This window comes from Anas acuta, chromosome 11 (genome assembly GCF_963932015.1).
Source record: "Anas acuta chromosome 11, bAnaAcu1.1, whole genome shotgun sequence".
NCBI lineage: Eukaryota > Metazoa > Chordata > Aves > Anseriformes > Anatidae > Anas > Anas acuta.
Genome location: NC_088989.1, coordinates 13,204,114 through 13,219,675, shown reverse-complemented (window position 1 = coordinate 13,219,675; position 15,562 = coordinate 13,204,114). Strand labels below are relative to the sequence as shown.

At 52.4% G+C, this 15,562-nt stretch overlaps 3 protein-coding genes across 21 annotated transcripts in view; all 3 read left to right on the top strand.

The window, feature by feature from the left end:
- The window catches only part of DOCK3 (dedicator of cytokinesis 3), a 214,339-nt gene extending 209,585 nt beyond the window's left edge, over positions 1 to 4,754 (top strand). For all 19 annotated transcript variants that reach the window (XM_068694743.1, XM_068694739.1, XM_068694752.1 and 16 more), the window contains one exon: positions 215 to 4,754. In XM_068694743.1, coding sequence (XP_068550844.1) covers positions 215 to 721 — 507 coding nt within the window. In that variant the 3' untranslated portion in view covers positions 722 to 4,754. The remainder of the gene's footprint in view (positions 1 to 214) is intronic.
- Positions 4,755 to 8,850: 4,096 nt separating this feature from the next.
- MANF (mesencephalic astrocyte derived neurotrophic factor) lies at positions 8,851 to 11,841 on the top strand. Its single transcript, XM_068694779.1, has 4 exons — positions 8,851 to 9,026; positions 10,188 to 10,315; positions 11,130 to 11,271; positions 11,553 to 11,841. Exons 1-4 carry the CDS (start codon positions 8,939 to 8,941, stop codon positions 11,735 to 11,737), a joined length of 543 nt encoding a protein of 180 aa, XP_068550880.1. The 5' UTR covers positions 8,851 to 8,938; the 3' UTR covers positions 11,738 to 11,841.
- A 214-nt stretch (positions 11,842 to 12,055) lies between these two features.
- On the top strand, positions 12,056 to 15,233 carry RBM15B (RNA binding motif protein 15B). The gene is given in 2 exon segments (XM_068694760.1): positions 12,056 to 12,367; positions 12,369 to 15,233. Coding segments are annotated over 2 exon segments (2,790 nt in total). The 5' UTR covers positions 12,056 to 12,178; the 3' UTR covers positions 14,970 to 15,233.
- Positions 15,234 to 15,562: the final 329 nt, after the last annotated feature.

Below are 15,562 nucleotides of genomic sequence, written 5' to 3'. Positions count from 1 at the left end.
AAAAAAAATAAATAAAAAAGTTGCAGGAGAGAAGAGAGTAATGCAGAAGTGCATTACAAAGGCAGGGCACATAAAAACCATTAATAATTGATGTTTTGAATACAAACGGAACCACATTGTTGTTCACATTGCTGTCCAAAGCTGAAATGTGCAACAAGCTGCAGTGTTGCCTCCCTCATCAATTTTAACGTGATTTTTGTTTTTCTCTAAACAGTCCCCTCTTCATCCTATCCCTGCATCACCCACCAGTCCGCAGTCTGGTCTAGATGGAAGCAACTCCACTTTATCCGGCAGTGCCAGCAGTGGTGTCTCTTCCTTGAGCGAGAGTAATTTTGGACATTCTTCTGAACCACCTCCTCGCACAGACACCATGGATTCTGTCCCCAGCCAGGCCTGGAACACTGACGAAGACCTAGAGACACCCTACCTCCCTGTCAGGTACAGTCTCTCTGAGCCTGATGTCCTTGAGACGCTGAAATCCCAGCCATGCCGAAGCCACTCCGCTCCATCAGGAGTCATTCCTCAGGACACCATGGACCCTCCTGCTCTACCCCCCAAACCGTACCACTCCCGGCTGCCAAACATGGAGAACGAGGAGGGAATGATTATTGAAGATGACGACAAACACCGCCCATTGCATCGTAAAGTGTCCCAGCCAGTGAGTGGCGGGAAGGAAGAGCAGGCCAGGGTAGCATGGGAGCATGGCATCAGTGAGCAGTAGGGACAACTCCTGGTGAGCAGCTTGCATCATCAGTCCAGGTCTGAGCAGAAAGCAGAGGTGAGGACTCAGAACAGCAAGACGCCTTTCTACTGCCGCAGGTTTATGGCTGGAGCCCACACAAGCAATTGGGCCAGCATGGGAGGTTGCTGCTTTCCTTTTTAATTTCTTTTTACACCTTTCCGTTATGTTTTTTAACTTTTGGTGCAGTGGATGGTTATTCCTTCTGCAGTTTCTTAACCGCACCACATGGCACACAAGCCATAGAGACCTGCAGAAGCTGAAGAATACGATTTTAAGCGGCAGGGGAAGAAGAAGGGGGAAATTGGGCAAGTTGATTTTGAAACTGCTTTCCTCCTAGTTCTGAGACCCACGTGAGTAGAAGCAGTTGCACTAGGGACATATTTTGTTGCTGTACAGAAGTGAAAGCTCATTGCTGAAATCAGGGATTTTATGAACTGTCAGTCTGGAAGGTGCATGAGCTGCAGGCAGTGGAAAAGATGGCAATTCTAAGAAGAAATTGGCTCTTTTGAGAGCAGGATTGTACATATCTGTGCAGTGATCTCCCTGCATTGGTTCATGGGTGCTGAGGCAATCTAACCAGTGCTGATGCGCTGATTTCCAAGATATCATTTCCAACAAACTCTGCCTCCTTTGTTTTTTATGTACTGTTTGATTTCTTAAATTTTGCTTTCACTGGCTAAACCAACCTGCTTTCTCATTGGAACCATATGCTATTCATCAGTGCTACAGGATGAGGGGAGGTTAGTAGCCATTGGAGCTGCGACTGATTGTAGGCCTTTCCCATGCCCAACTTCGGGCAGGCTGTTGACACCAGCATTTCTATTCTGGTTTAAAAAAAAAAAAGTTTCTCATGCCACAGCTGGTTGGCGACTCACCAGTAAAGAAAAAAGGTGGCTTAAATGCATCACGTCCAACAATCCTTGCCTCAGGGCTAAACATCACCGTTCTCACCACCTTCCATCACCCAGGAGCTGAGATTCATAAGATTCATTACCCAATACCATGCTGTCCTCAGTCCCTCGAAATCTCACTGCAGCTGGTGTGCAGCAGCTCCATCTCTCACAGCAGACAGAAAACACTAAGATGCAAGAAAAGCCCAGTGTTCAGTGTGCACCCTAGAGTCAGGAATCTTAAAGGCAACCTGTAAAGAAGAAACAGTTGTTTCCTCTTTTGCTTCTTTAGAAAGTATAAGAAGCTTAAGAGCTTCTCTCTTCTGGAAGGTTTCTTTTCTCCCCATGCAGTAAAACATCTTTCCCCCTATGCCCTGCCTCCCCCCACCACCCCTTTTTTATTTATTTATTTATTGTCAGGCTCCAGAAAGGGATGAAGAATTTGGTGCAAGTGTAGTTTTTTGCAATTTTGGTGGAAAAAAAGAAAAAACAAGAAACGGAACTATGCAGAGGTGGAGACAGTACAAGTCTATGTATACAAAACAAGCCTTTTAATCAGTATTTTCTTAGTTCAGTACAAGACAAACCAAGAAAAAGTTCTGTGGTAACAGAGCCAAGATCTGTTCTTCTAAAAGAACTATAAGAAATCTTTTATTCCTATTTTCATATTTTTCAAGAAACTTTCAATCTAAAGAAAGCATCAAATATTTAACGTTTTTAGATAAGCAATGCTCCTTTCTGCTACTATGCACATTTTAGCCTTCCTTATAACCATTTCCACCTGCAGATTGCAAAGCACATTTCAGACGATGGTAAGTTACCACTGAAAAATCTGAAGCACATTCAAATAGAAGACTTACCTCCACCACATAAATTAGTGTCAGAAACAGGAATAGCATCAACGGTTATATCCAATTCCTGCCCTAGCCACTCAGTTTCTCATGATACAAACAGTGTAAAGAAGCAAAAAAGGATCTAAGTCTTTTACAGGTCACCTTTAGCACTACCTCTAAATACAGTGACTGGGCAGAGTACGTTGCTTCTGAACTCCTAAAGATGGTCAGTATGAAATCTGGGCTCTGTCAGCTGTCATACGAAGGGGATTTTAAGAGGATGTGTTCATTTTCTTTCTCAAGCTCTAGCCCATGCAAAAGTAATAAATTATGGATTTGTTTCTTAAATGGCCTGTTTGGCCTGGAACAAAGTCTCTCGTGCTTCCTCTATTTTATTACTAACACAGGCTGCTTGTAATCCTTATGACCTTCACAGTTAAGAAGAGAATGATATTAAAACCTGACCTACAGTGGACATTTCATCTCTAGCAGAAACAAGTTTTCCAATGGTAGGACCACCCTAACTGGTAATGAACCAAGCTGGGTCTCTGGTATAGAACACAGGTGTGAAAAATCAACTCAATTATGTTTTCAGTGAAGGTAAGTCAAGGTAATTCCTTAGGAATTAGTGTAATATTTTCAGTGTGTTATCCTCCAATTTGACTGAGATTCTTCAAGAGAAACTTTTAAGAGGACCAAGTATTCAATTCCGTCTCCCCTACCCCTGTTTATTGTTTTGTTTTTCTGGTGGGAGGGTTGGAAGTAGTAGAGGTACTGATTTACTGAACTTCCTCATTGGGAGAAAAACAAAAAACAAAAAACAGCAGGTCTTGAAAATAAAAATTTGCAAAAGCAAGAATGCAATTAATGTGGGACTAAGTCCCAGTCAGCTGGAAAGCCTGCCACCTGGAGCTCTAATAAATCTCTTACAATGTGTCACCTTGCTCTGATTTAGAGAGACTACAACAGTAGTTGAGTCCCTTTTGGGTATCTGACATAATTACATATTTGTAAGGGTTTGAAGGTCAATCAGATGTTGTATACAAATACCTAAATTATGTCAGGTCCACACAAAAAAAGGACGGAATTACTGAATTTACTAAATACAAGCCTCTCTGAAGTTAAGTTTCTGTTACTGTTCTGATATCTACCACATACTCTGTCTCCCTTTTCAGTGCTTAACTGAAAGGGTGCAGAAGATAGACTGCTATTGAGATTTTGTGAATGCTGGAACTAATAATTCCTGGAACTAATACTTCTCTGGAGGGTGGGGTGGCTGGTAGCATAGTACAACTCCAACAGCAAACTCAGGCCTGGAGCAGGTGGAAGCAACAGCAGTTGTTGCACTTGTCTAACAGGATTTGAAGATGCTTTGTATAAACCACAGTGACGGGATGTTTTGAACAGGACCCGTTCATGCTATACTTAACTCTGATTTAAATTGAATATGTACTTGCCTTCCTTGGGTTTTCTTTGCATAACAAAATAGCATGTGCATTCCTCAAAAAATTGGCGGAATTCTGCTGCAAATCTCTCCATCGTGAGTGTACCTGCTGGCCCCATCTGAAACAAAAATGAGAAGAAACTACAGTAACAGAAGAAAAGCAATTAGAAAAAAAAATTCTCTGAATCCCACCCTTTTTTTTTCCAGTGACTGGGTTGGTTTTCTTGCAATGTCCAAAACTAAGATTCTTTTCCGTCCTTTCCTTCATTCCCTTTTTAGCTTACTTACCATTTCTTAGGTAAGGGATACTTGCATATCCCTTCTGTGGGAGAATCAGCCAAAACTGGGGAGGCTGGAGAGAGCAAGAGCCTTTGGGAAACAAATTATGTGATATTTGAAATTTCCTCTAATCATGCTTCTTTGTAAATACCCCCATTTGAATGCTGTGTATTTGTACAGGAAATTGAGCAAAAAATGTATAGATTGTGATGTCTGACTGGTATTCTGCCCTGTAAATGTGTTTTTAACCTCTGGCATTCTGTGCTTATTTAAAAAAGGCAAAAACCTCTAACCACTTCTCTTTTGTGTATCCATGTTTAAAATAAAAACAAAACAGCTATCTTATCTATAACGGAAATCAAATTTAAAAGGAAAAAATAATTTGTACAAGTGTCCTAAAGGTACTTCATTGTATATATTGTGATAGCATGTTTCCAGAACCAACAAATTAAGTGGTGTGAATTTTAGATGTAAATATCTGCTGTTTGTTTTGGGTTTCTTTCCCTTACCCATTCACTCGACTGCTGTGATGTGGAATTAAAGATTAATACCTGATATTAAAATGGTACAGCTGTACATTCATTGCTGTCCTCCCGACAGGGTTACCCTCAGGCTTCTCTAGCTGGTCACAAGCCAGGCAGCTGTCAGAGAGGGGCAGCACCGCGACCCCCTGCAGCAGCCCAGGGCACCTCCTTGTCTGGCAGAGTTTTTAATGGAGTTTTGTGGGAGTGCTTCCACATCCAGCTGAGTCGGTTCCTTGATAGGTACCTCACTGTTTGGGTTGATGTGCACTGAGCGGCAGCCTAGTTCACATTTTTATGCAATAGCAAGATATTTTGGCAGCGATTTTGTTTCTCAATTTTAAATGTTTAAATACCAATCATTTTAACAGAATGGATTTGAAAGAGTAAGATGTAGAAACTAAAATTTATATTCATTACTACACGAGAGTTAATCTCGGAGATGCCCATCTTCTTCCATTAGAACTAATAAATCAGGTCAGGGCCCAGGAGACAGAAAAAATAACCCAGTTCTCCCATCCTGACTTGACAATCCAAAAAAAAAAAACTCATCCCAAAAGCCATTTAGCAGTAAAATATAATAAAAGTGTAATTTAAACTGGCCCTGGGGTGTACACAGACTGCCTTCCCGCCTTCCCCCCACTTCTTCTTTAACTATATACCCCATGAATCACATAAAAATACGAGGACAGTTGTACTTGAAAGTAGGTGTAACATGGCAAAAGCATTCAGCCGACACCTGAAAAGTGTCTGCATAAAGCACTCTGAGAATCTCTTCTTAGCCCAACTTACCAAGTCTGTTTTTGTTTGTTTGGTTTTTAATTCAGCTAAAAAATCTGCTGCTGGAGCATAGGAAATGAATATTTGGTACAAAAAGCCAGCTGAAGCCCTTGGCTTTAAACAAGTTAAAAGAAATTTCATTTCCATTAAAGCCAAAAGAACAATTGTTTCAATGCAAGCCAAATACTTGATTTAAACTAAGCCACAACTGTTAGATTGAAATCTAAATACCCTACCCAAATACCTCGCCCTAGCTAAGTCAGAGCTTCAGCAGTTTCCATATGTGACCTGTGTAGCACAGTATGAATTGTCTTGTGAAATTGATAAGTAAACCTCTAGAAAATACAATAACCTAGCCCATAAAGATTCAGCCACCTCTGTGAAAATATACCTCTATTCCTAGAGGCAATAAATAAATAAATAAATAAATAAATAAAGGTACCCCTCACTGAACTTCAGGCAGCTGAATTTTACTGCTCAGCAGAAAGTTATAAATCCCAGCTTCTTCACTGACACCGTGCCGACCATTAGGGGGTGCTCAGTCTGCGGTGCGACCGTCCCCGCCTGCACAGATCTGTACAGATCTGTGCTACAGCTCCGTCACCTGCGGAGAGCTCGGCTGCTGTCTTCCACCTCTCACAACTGAAGCCTCCAACACAGCATAGTTTTGTGTAAATAGCAGGTTTCAGAGTATTCTCAACTCTTTTTTCCTATTCCTGGTTTTCGTGGAGCTGAAACTAGCAGGCACTGCACAACCTGTCTCCCACTAGCTGGCAGCTTAGCTGGTGCAGATTCCCACGTGCACCAGGCAATGGACTCCCTTACGCTGACGCGGGAGCATCAGCAGCCCTGAGGCTCTCACCAACTCCAAATTGCCGTTATCCTGCAGCCATTAATGTAGCCCTGTGCTGTCCCACCACCACCTTTATCCACGCGACCAGCTTCTTCACCACTGTCCTCTCACCCCCTGTGCTTACCTCAGGAACCACGGTATTGTGAGGTGAGCATATGCTGAATTTTGTCTTCCTTGATCTGGCAGGAAAGCATCACATTCTACACCAACAATTGTGTGGCTTCTTCTGCCACCCCTTTTTACTCTGATTAGAAACTAGCTTCCATGCTACCACATAGATTAAAAGTAAAGAACCATTTATGAATTCATAGACTTCATTCACGTATTTACCATTGGTATGGACATACATGCACAGCTTTATTTACTGTACATATTGGTAGTCATACTAGCCTTAAAGTCTGGGCAATCTCACTAGCCCATTCCAGTGTGGCTAATGAGCCATGGGCATACAGCAAGCTCTTTGTTTTATTTTTCTGTTTATTTCTGTAGCTGCATTAGCATGTACTGTAGTAGCAAATGCTTCACTGGACAGTATTTGGAATGATATACATGTGTTCAGTTATATATATACATGTACACACATATATACACATATACATGCAACTTATAGCCCAATTTCAGAAGGTCTACAGCTTTTCTCTTTGCTATCATGAGAGAATTCATGTGCCTTTTCACAGGCTTCTCTATCCACCTGACACAAAGTAAAATCACATTTTAGTAAAATTCACATTAATGTTTCCACTATGTCTCCTACTCAAGTCAGTCGGGGCAGGTCCATGCTACATTTTCATCAAAATGTAACCTGGTTTCACCTCCACCCTTAGCAAACACCACATTTCATTGTCCCCTCAGCCTCACCATGAGCACACAGTGCTGCCCTTCACGTAACTGTAACCTCCTATCAAACTCCAGTCTGAGAGCTGATCATAAACCAGATCCCCTGTTAGCCCTACCCTGCTCACACTCTCCCTTCATACTCTTAGCCCACCAAAACCATACATTGCAGGCATGCTCAGCACAAAACCCTAAGGTTTGGAGATACGTGGTTCCCATTCTTTTTTTCCCTTCCCCAAGGCAAATATTTATTAAATTAAATAGAAATTGCTTGGCTAGAAACAACCTCAATCCCAACTTTGGTGGTTATCAATGTGAAAAACAAGTAAACCATGTAAATGCTGGGTTCGACATCTGCGTCTCCATAACAGTTCACTCTGTAAGCACCATCCTTTTCCACATGCAAAGTTGAAAGGGAATGTTTTGTTTAGGTATTCTTCAAACCACCCTCCCTTCCCCTCACTCATACGTGACCAGATACCTCTGCCTGGCTTTCACCGTGAAACACCCAGGGCCTGCAGAACTTGGTCACACGCAGCACTGAACTCCTGGCAAACCAGGAACGGGTCGCTCCTCATCCCCACCCGCTGAGGTGAGCTGTCGCACCCACCAAGGCAGCTGTTAGTGCTTAGTGGAAGAACTCTACAACTCAAAGCAAATGAGCTATAAAGTAGGTATGTGGTTTCTTTTGGCGCTGGGTGCATGCGGGATAGCTCCCAAAAACACACGCACCCCAACATGGCAACTTGGCTTGGTTATATGCAGTAAAGAGTTACGTGTGCATGGAGTTTCCCAAAACATCCATACATATGCATAACCTATCCCTCATTTGTATTAAAATTAGCTCCAAGCCATTTCCATAAACTCCTCCCATCTGCACCTGCGCAGTGCCTTCTGGTGGTGGTCATCGGGGGGGTCACAGGGATGAAGGCCGATAACTCCTCTTCATCACCACCAGCTGACCCCTGCCTTTGTACAGACTCAGCTGCTCCTCAGCTCTTGTCCCAACCACAGGGTCGGTCTCAGCTGGTTTTTGAGACAGGTTCCCAAATTTGTCAGGAACCATCCTTTGTGAGGGGCCCTGAGACTCCTTGTTTCGGTTAATTTGCACAGAAGTAAGCAAAGACGCTCAGCAACATCTATTTTTGATGCCATTCACAAGCCCCCAGCCTTCCACCCCTGTGTGCATTAGCTCGGGGCTACACGACGCTGTCTCCCGTGACAAAACGGGGGCGCAGTTAAACCTCCAGCCCTGCGATACAGCAATCGAGGGGCGCGCAGTGCTCCCTACAACTTCAGAAGGGTGCAAACGACAGATTCAATCTGTTGAGGGCAGCTCCCAGCACGCTGTGTGAGCACTTTGAGAACAAGGAGCGATGACCCGGCCCTCAGGCGGCCCTCAGGCGGCCCTCAGGCAGCCCCCGCCCGCTCCCGCCCCGCCCCGCCGCGGGTGCGAGGCTCTGCCCCGCTACAAGATGGCGCCCGCAGCCAGGCGCGGCCAGAGCCCACGCGGGCGCCTTTCCCTTAACAAAAATGGCGGCCGAGGGAGGCGGGGACACTCCCCGTCCCGCCGCCTCCCCCAATCGGCGCCCGCCAACTCTCCGGTGGAGGCCGCGGGCCGCCCAATGGGAGGAGGCGGCGTGGAAGCCGGGCGGGGAGCGGACCAATGGGGGCGGGCGGCGGGCGGAGCGGGGCCGCGCGGCGCGGGGGCGGCGGTGCCGGTGCCGGTGGTGCCGGGGCGGCGGGCGCGGAGCGCGGCGGGATGCGGGCGGCCCACGGGCTCTGCGCGGCGCTGGCCCTGCTCCTGCTGCCGGCCGGCGGCCGGGCCCTGCGCGACGGCGAGTGCGAGGGTGAGTGGGGAGGGGAGGGGCCGGGACAGGAGGGGGGGGGGCGGCCCCGGGGCCCCGCCCGGCCGGGCCGGGAGCGGAGCGAGCCGGGGGGGGGGGCGCAGAGCGAGGAGGCTCCCGTGAGGCGCCCGCAGCCCCGCCCGCAGCCCCGCCGCTCTCCGGGGGTTTCAGCTCCGCGCGGTGCCCGCGGCTGCCGTGAGGTGACCGCTGCCGGGGGGAGCCGGTCCCCAACGGCCCCGCTCGGAACCGCCCCCGGCGTTACCGTGACGGGAGCGGGGTGGGGCCGGGGCCGGGGCCGGGGCTGGGGGCGGGTGAGGGGGGCTCACAGCGCCCCGAGCCCTGTGGGAGCCGGGCACGAGTTGGTGGCACTCAGCTGTCCCCAAGGGCCGGGCCGGACCTGCTGCCAGCCTCGCACCCGGGGGCTCAGGGGAGCCCCGAGCCGCTGAGGGGGTGCGGCCCGAGGCACCACGGAGCCCTCAGCCCCCCGCACCGACCCCACCGTGTCCTGCGCTGCCCCTGCTCCCCCCCAGGCAGGGCTCGGGGCTGTCCCCGCAGCTGCCGATGCGCTGGTGGGAGTTGTGTTGTGTCTAACTCTGCCCTCTTTGAGTTTGTTGGGAACTGCTGCAGGAGCTCGTGTTTCTCCTCTCCTTTCCCACGCCAGGTGGGTACAATGGGTGGCGTTTTCTCTTGGAAATGTTTTGTTCCTGGTCCCAGGTAATGAATGATCGGGGATATCACGTTACTAGGGACTGTACACGCTGCAGGGGGATCATGTAGACGGTTGTTTTTCGGTCAGATATTCTGAAGCTTGTAGTCTGCTGCTTTGGAAAGCAACTTGTCAAGAATAAGACGCAAAATTAAGTTCATGTTTTTTCCTCAGGCACTGTCCTGTGTTGTGCCCCCCACAGCCAAATGCTGCTGCTCATTCAGTCCAGTGTACAAAAGCCACTGGGCTGAGCAGTCCCATGGTTTGCACCAGAAATATCAGGGCGTAGTGCTGGCTGACCTGTGTGTGAAACACCTGCAGGAACACCTGTGAAGTCACTGATTGCTAACACAGCTCCTAAAAGTTCTGTTCTCCACATCCCTTACTCTCTTTCCCTACAAGCGCCTTCTGAAAGCTGCACTGCAGAGGCAGGTAACTCCATCCATCTTCCCTTCCAGTGTGCGTTACCTTCCTGGGAAGGTTCTACCAGAGTCTAAAGGACAACGGTGTTGAGTTCACACCTGCCAGTATTGAAAAGGAGCTCTTGAAATCCTGCAAAGAGGCAAAAGGCAAAGAGAACCGGCTGGTAAGTAGTAGTCAACAATAGTTGCCTCTGGAGGAATTAAACTGTAGAACACTTGGCAAATGAGAGGAAACCAGTGCTGCTTTGTTAGTGTGGTGTGCCCCTCCCAGGGGGGTGTTCTGCTCAGCTCTGTGGCTGCAATTGGTCTCCTCTGGTCTTTCTTCTTGTTGTAAGAGGAGACGAGCAGCATGACCGCTTCACTTGAAATGTATATGTGTGTATCTGTCAACAGACATCTTACTGGCTGACCTTATTTCTCCTTGTTGCTGAAGTGCTGGGGATTACAAAGCTTTCGTTTGCTGTAGAACTTTCCTGTCAAACTGTATTCGGGGTGTAATATAAACTGTTAAAATACTTGCACTCTTCAGCTGTTTAGCTGAAAACTAAATAAAGGAAAACCAAACTGCCTTAAGTAAAAGCAGATGACAATCCCTGAACGAAGAGCCCCAAGAAAAAGGCCCTGAACTCTCCTATGAAGAAAACGGCAGAGGGACACCATGGGAAGTGCAGAGGGGAAATGCTTCGGAGCCTCTCTCCTCGAATGAAGAAGACTTCGTTAACTCAATCCAAGTTTTTAAAAGCTTGAGATACGAGACAACCAGCCTCAACAGCTGCGAAGCAGCGTGATGGGAGGTGCCCGCTCAGTTCCCTTGGCTCAGAGATAGGCTTTGTTTTGCCCTTGTGTAGCAGCCACTGGGAAAGTCCTGTAACTGTAAGCATCTGGCTGCGTAACTGCAAGGAGAGAAGACGGATAGGAACCCCTCCTCTTAGGAGCATTTTCCCATGCATCTCCACCTCCTTCTTCTCTTCCCTCTAGTGCTATTACGTTGGGGCCACGAGCGATGCAGCCACCAAAATCATTAACGAGGTGTCAAAGCCCATGAGTCACCACATCCCCGTGGAAAAGATCTGCGAGAAACTGAAGAAGAAAGACAGTCAGATCTGTGAACTGAAATACGGTGAGTCGCCGGTGGAGGGGAAGCTGCCTGTGCCTTTCTGGGGCACGGGGTCGTTTGGGGTGGTTCCTCATGGTGATGTTACACACCCGGTGTGAGGCTCTGCAGCGGGGTGAGCTGTGAGGTGGCTCCCCGCAGTGCCCCAGGGAGCTTTGTGGAGGCGCTCAGCTGGGCCTGCTCAACCGCTCCTGGCTGCTGGGGCAGCGGCAGCGCTTTGGGATGGGGCACAGCGGGTGGGGAGCAGGGAGCGGGGCCGCGGTGACGCCCCCGTGCTGTGCCCGCAGACCAGCAGATCGACCTGAGCACCGCCGACCTGCGCAAGCTGCGCGTCAAGGAGCTGCGGCGGATCCTGGACGAGTGGGGCGAGGCGTGCAAGGGCTGCGCCGAGAAGGGCGACTTCATCCGCCGCATCCACGAACTGATGCCCAAGTACGCGCCCCGCGCACACGGCGCCCGCGCCGACCTCTGAGGGGGCGGGGCCTGGAGGAGGGGGGCGGGGCTTCGGGGAGGGGGCGGGGCCTGGCGGCGCGGGGCGGCGCGCGCTGTACGGGACTCATTAAAGTGCCGACGGTTTCCCGCCTGCCGTGTGACGTCATTGCGGGGCCCCGCCCCCTCCCTCCTTGCTCCCCTCCCTCCTTCCCGCGCGCGCGCGCGGCCGGGCGAAGGGGGCGGGGCCGTTCCCGCGCGCGCGCCCCGCTGCCGCCGCCTGCGCGGCTCCCGATTGGCCGCCCGCCGGCGGGGGCGTTCCCGCGCGCGCGCCGCCGTCGCGCTGTGGCGGCCGCCATGCGGCGGGGCGCGGGGTGATGACGCGGGGCCCGCGCGGCGCGGCGGCCGGAGCCGCCTTCGTTCCCTTTTGTCCAAGATGGCGGCGGCCGCCGGAGGCGTCTCCTGAGCCGCGGGGCCCGGCGCCATGAAGCGGGGCGGCGAGCGGGACTGCAGCCCGCCGGGGGCCGGGGGAGGCCGCGCCGCCGCCGCCAAGCGGCCCCGCGAGCGAGAGCGCGACAGCAGCAGCAGCCGGCGGGGCCCGCACCGCAGCTCGGGCGCCTCCCGCAGCAGCCGGGACAAGCCCACGCCCGGCGGCGGCGGCGGAGGAGGCGGCGGGGGGGGGGGCAGCGGGGGGGGGGGGCAGCGGCTCCGGCTCCGGCTCCGGCTCCCGCAGCCACCGCGGCGATGAACGCGCCGGGGGCGGCGGCGGCGGCGACTCCAACCACCGCCCGGCGGGGAGCGGCTCGGCCTCGGGCGCCCGCGGCGGCGGCGGCAGCCAGGCGGCCCCCTCGGCCTCGGCCTCGGCCTCGTCGTCGTCGTCGTCGTCGCGGGCGCTCGGCGTGCCCAAGGCCAAGGCGCTGCCGGGCGCTGTGGTGGCCCCGTCGCTGCTGCTGGCCGGGCCGCCGCCGGGCGCCGCGCCCTCGCTGCTGCTGGCGCCGCTGGGGGGCTCGGCCGGGCTGGGCGCGGAGCCGCCGGGCTCGTGCGAGTACAAGACGCTGCTGGTGAGCGGGCTGAGCGCGGCCCTGCCCGACCAGCTGCTGGAGGACGGGCTGTTCCGCCTCTTCCAGCGCTTCGCGGGGGGGGGCGCCGGGGACATCAGCGTCAAGCTGTCCCACACGCCCGAGCTGGGCCGCGTGGCCTACGTCAACTTCCGACACCCTGGGGACGCCCGCGACGCCCGGCGGCACGCCCGGGCCCGGCAGCTGCTGCTGTACGACCGGCCGCTGAAGGTGGAGCCCGTGTACCTGCGCGGGGGCCGCAGGAGCCGCACGCCGCCCCCCGCGCCCTCCCCGGAGCCGCTGGGGTACCTGCCGCCCATCCACGGCACCTACCAGTACAAGCAGCGCTCGCTGTCGCCCGTCACCAGCCCCCTGCTGCGGGAGCCGCGGCCGAGGCACGCGCACGCCGCGGCCGCCGCCTTCGCGCTGGAAGCCGCCGCCATCGGGCTGTCCCGGGAGCGGGAGAGGGCCCTGGATTACTACGGGCTGTACGACGAGCGTGGCCGGCCCTACAGTTACCCCATCGTGGCGGAGGAAGACCTGATGCCGGAGGACGACCAGAGAGCCACCCGCAACCTCTTCATCGGCAACCTGGACCACAACGTGTCGGAGGTGGAGCTGCGGCGCGCCTTCGAGAAGTACGGCATCATCGAAGAAGTGGTGATCAAGCGCCCGGCCAGGGGCCAGGGCGGGGCGTACGCTTTCCTCAAGTTCCAGAACTTGGACATGGCGCATCGGGCCAAGGTGGCGATGTCGGGCCGCGTTGTCGGCAGGAACCCTATCAAAATTGGCTACGGGAAAGCCAACCCGACCACCAGGCTGTGGGTGGGCGGCCTCGGCCCGAGTACCTCCTTGGCTGCCCTGGCGAGGGAGTTCGACCGCTTCGGCAGCATCAGGACTATTGACTATGTGAAGGGAGACAGCTTTGCCTACATCCAGTACGAAAGCTTGGATGCTGCCCAGGCCGCCTGCGCGCAGATGAGGGGCTTTCCTCTGGGTGGACCGGAGAGGAGACTTCGAGTGGATTTTGCCAAAGCAGAAGAGACGAGATACCCGCAGCAGTACCAGCCCGCGCCGCTCCCCGTGCACTACGAACTGCTCGCCGACGGGTACAGCAGGCACCGAAGCCTCGAGCAAGACTTGCGGGTGCGAGATAGGACTCCTCCACACCTCCTGTACTCGGACAGAGACAGGAGCTTTGCAGAGGCAGAGTGGGCCAGCCCTGCCAAAAACGCCGAGCGCAGAAACAACTTGGAAAGCTACAGCCGGTCGGTGCGCAGCCGGAGCGGGGAGCGCTGGGGCGGCGATGGCGATCGCACCGTGCCCAAACCGTGGGAAGAGAGGCGGAAACGCCGGAGCCTTTCCAGTGACCGCGGGAGGACTACTCACTCGCCTTACGAGGACAGAAGCAGGACAAAGGCCAGTGGGCCAGCTTTAGACCGCAGCCCAGAGAGGGCTCGCAAAGAGAATCACACTACAGAATCCGGAGCCGAGAAAGAGCCGAGTAACTCCCTCCAGAACAATCGCCACGCGACTGAGGAGAAGCCCCATCGTGAGGCACCCGATGCTCCGCAGCCTAAAAAAAGGGACAGCGAACGCAATCATCGAACTGGCGAATCGGAATCAAAAACTCACGAGGAGCCAAAACCAGAGACCAAAAAGTTAAAGAATTTATCGGAATACGCGCAGACGCTGCAGCTTGCTTGGAACGGGCTTCTCGTGCTAAAAAACAGCTGCTTCCCCACCTCTATGCACATCCTGGAGGGAGACCTCGGCGTCATCAACGGACTCCTCAAAGACCACTCGTCCGGCGGGAAGTTAACGCAGCTCAAAATCGCTCAGAGACTTCGGCTCGACCAGCCCAAGCTGGATGAAGTCACTCGCCGCATCAAACAAGGCAGCCCCAACGGCTACGCCGTGCTCCTGGCCACCCAGTCCGCCCCGGGAGGCGCGGGGGCTGAGGGGACCTTCCCTGTTGTAGAGCCCGGCTTGCAGCGACGGCTTCTCAGGAATCTGGTCTCCTACTTGAAACAGAAGCAGGCTGCTGGGGTTATCAGCCTGCCCGTGGGAGGGGCGAAGGGCAGAGACAGCACAGGCATGCTTTACGCGTTCCCTCCTTGTGAATTCTCTCAGCAGTACCTCCAGTCAGCACTAAGGACATTGGGGAAGTTAGAAGAAGAACATATGGTGATAGTTATAGTCAAAGACACTGCCTAGCCCACACTGTCTTTTCCAATTCCATGTTTTCTTTGTGTGTCACACAGCCCCGTTGTTTTTAAGGCCGATCATTTTGGTGGAGGCTCGAAACACCTCGGCCAAAGTGGTAAGATTTTTAGTTCCTAATTAATTTTAATACCATTTAAATAGAGCCCATTTTATTCGTTTTTAATATGTGACACTGTCCGCTGTTGTTCTGTATTTTTATTTTTTAACTGTATGAAAAGTTGTCAGTAAAGCCTTGTTCACTGATGGATTTCTAAACTCGTGCAGTATCCTAGTTTTTATGGCCCTGGAAGGGGCCGCCCCTGTGCCAGCAGGAGCTGGAAGGTGGCTGCAGCCCCCCAGCCTCCTGCCCCTCCTCTGTGTCCTGCGAGGTGGGAGGGGAAGGGGAGTCCTCTGTGATGGAAGAGAAAGATGCTCATGCTCTTTTTGTTGATCTGTTTGCTTTTTATTTCACAAATTTAAGTCCTGAAGCACTCCTGTTGGTTCTCTATTTGTGGATTGACGGTTCCCGGGAAGCCAGCCACCAAGGAAGCAAATCCTGACTAAGAACAGAAATGGCTTTTAGTACGCAACAAAAAATTATGATT

Bases quoted from the DNA above. Each gene is read 5' to 3' on its own strand.
- MANF (XM_068694779.1), top strand. From the start codon at position 8,939: ATGCGGGCGGCCCACGGGCTCTGCGCGGCGCTGGCCCTGCTCCTGCTG. The intron at 9,027-10,187 runs GTGAGTGGGGAG...CTTCCCTTCCAG, and splicing joins GCGCGACGGCGAGTGCGAGG to TGTGCGTTACCTTCCTGGGA. The intron at 11,272-11,552 runs GTGAGTCGCCGG...CTGTGCCCGCAG, and splicing joins GATCTGTGAACTGAAATACG to ACCAGCAGATCGACCTGAGC.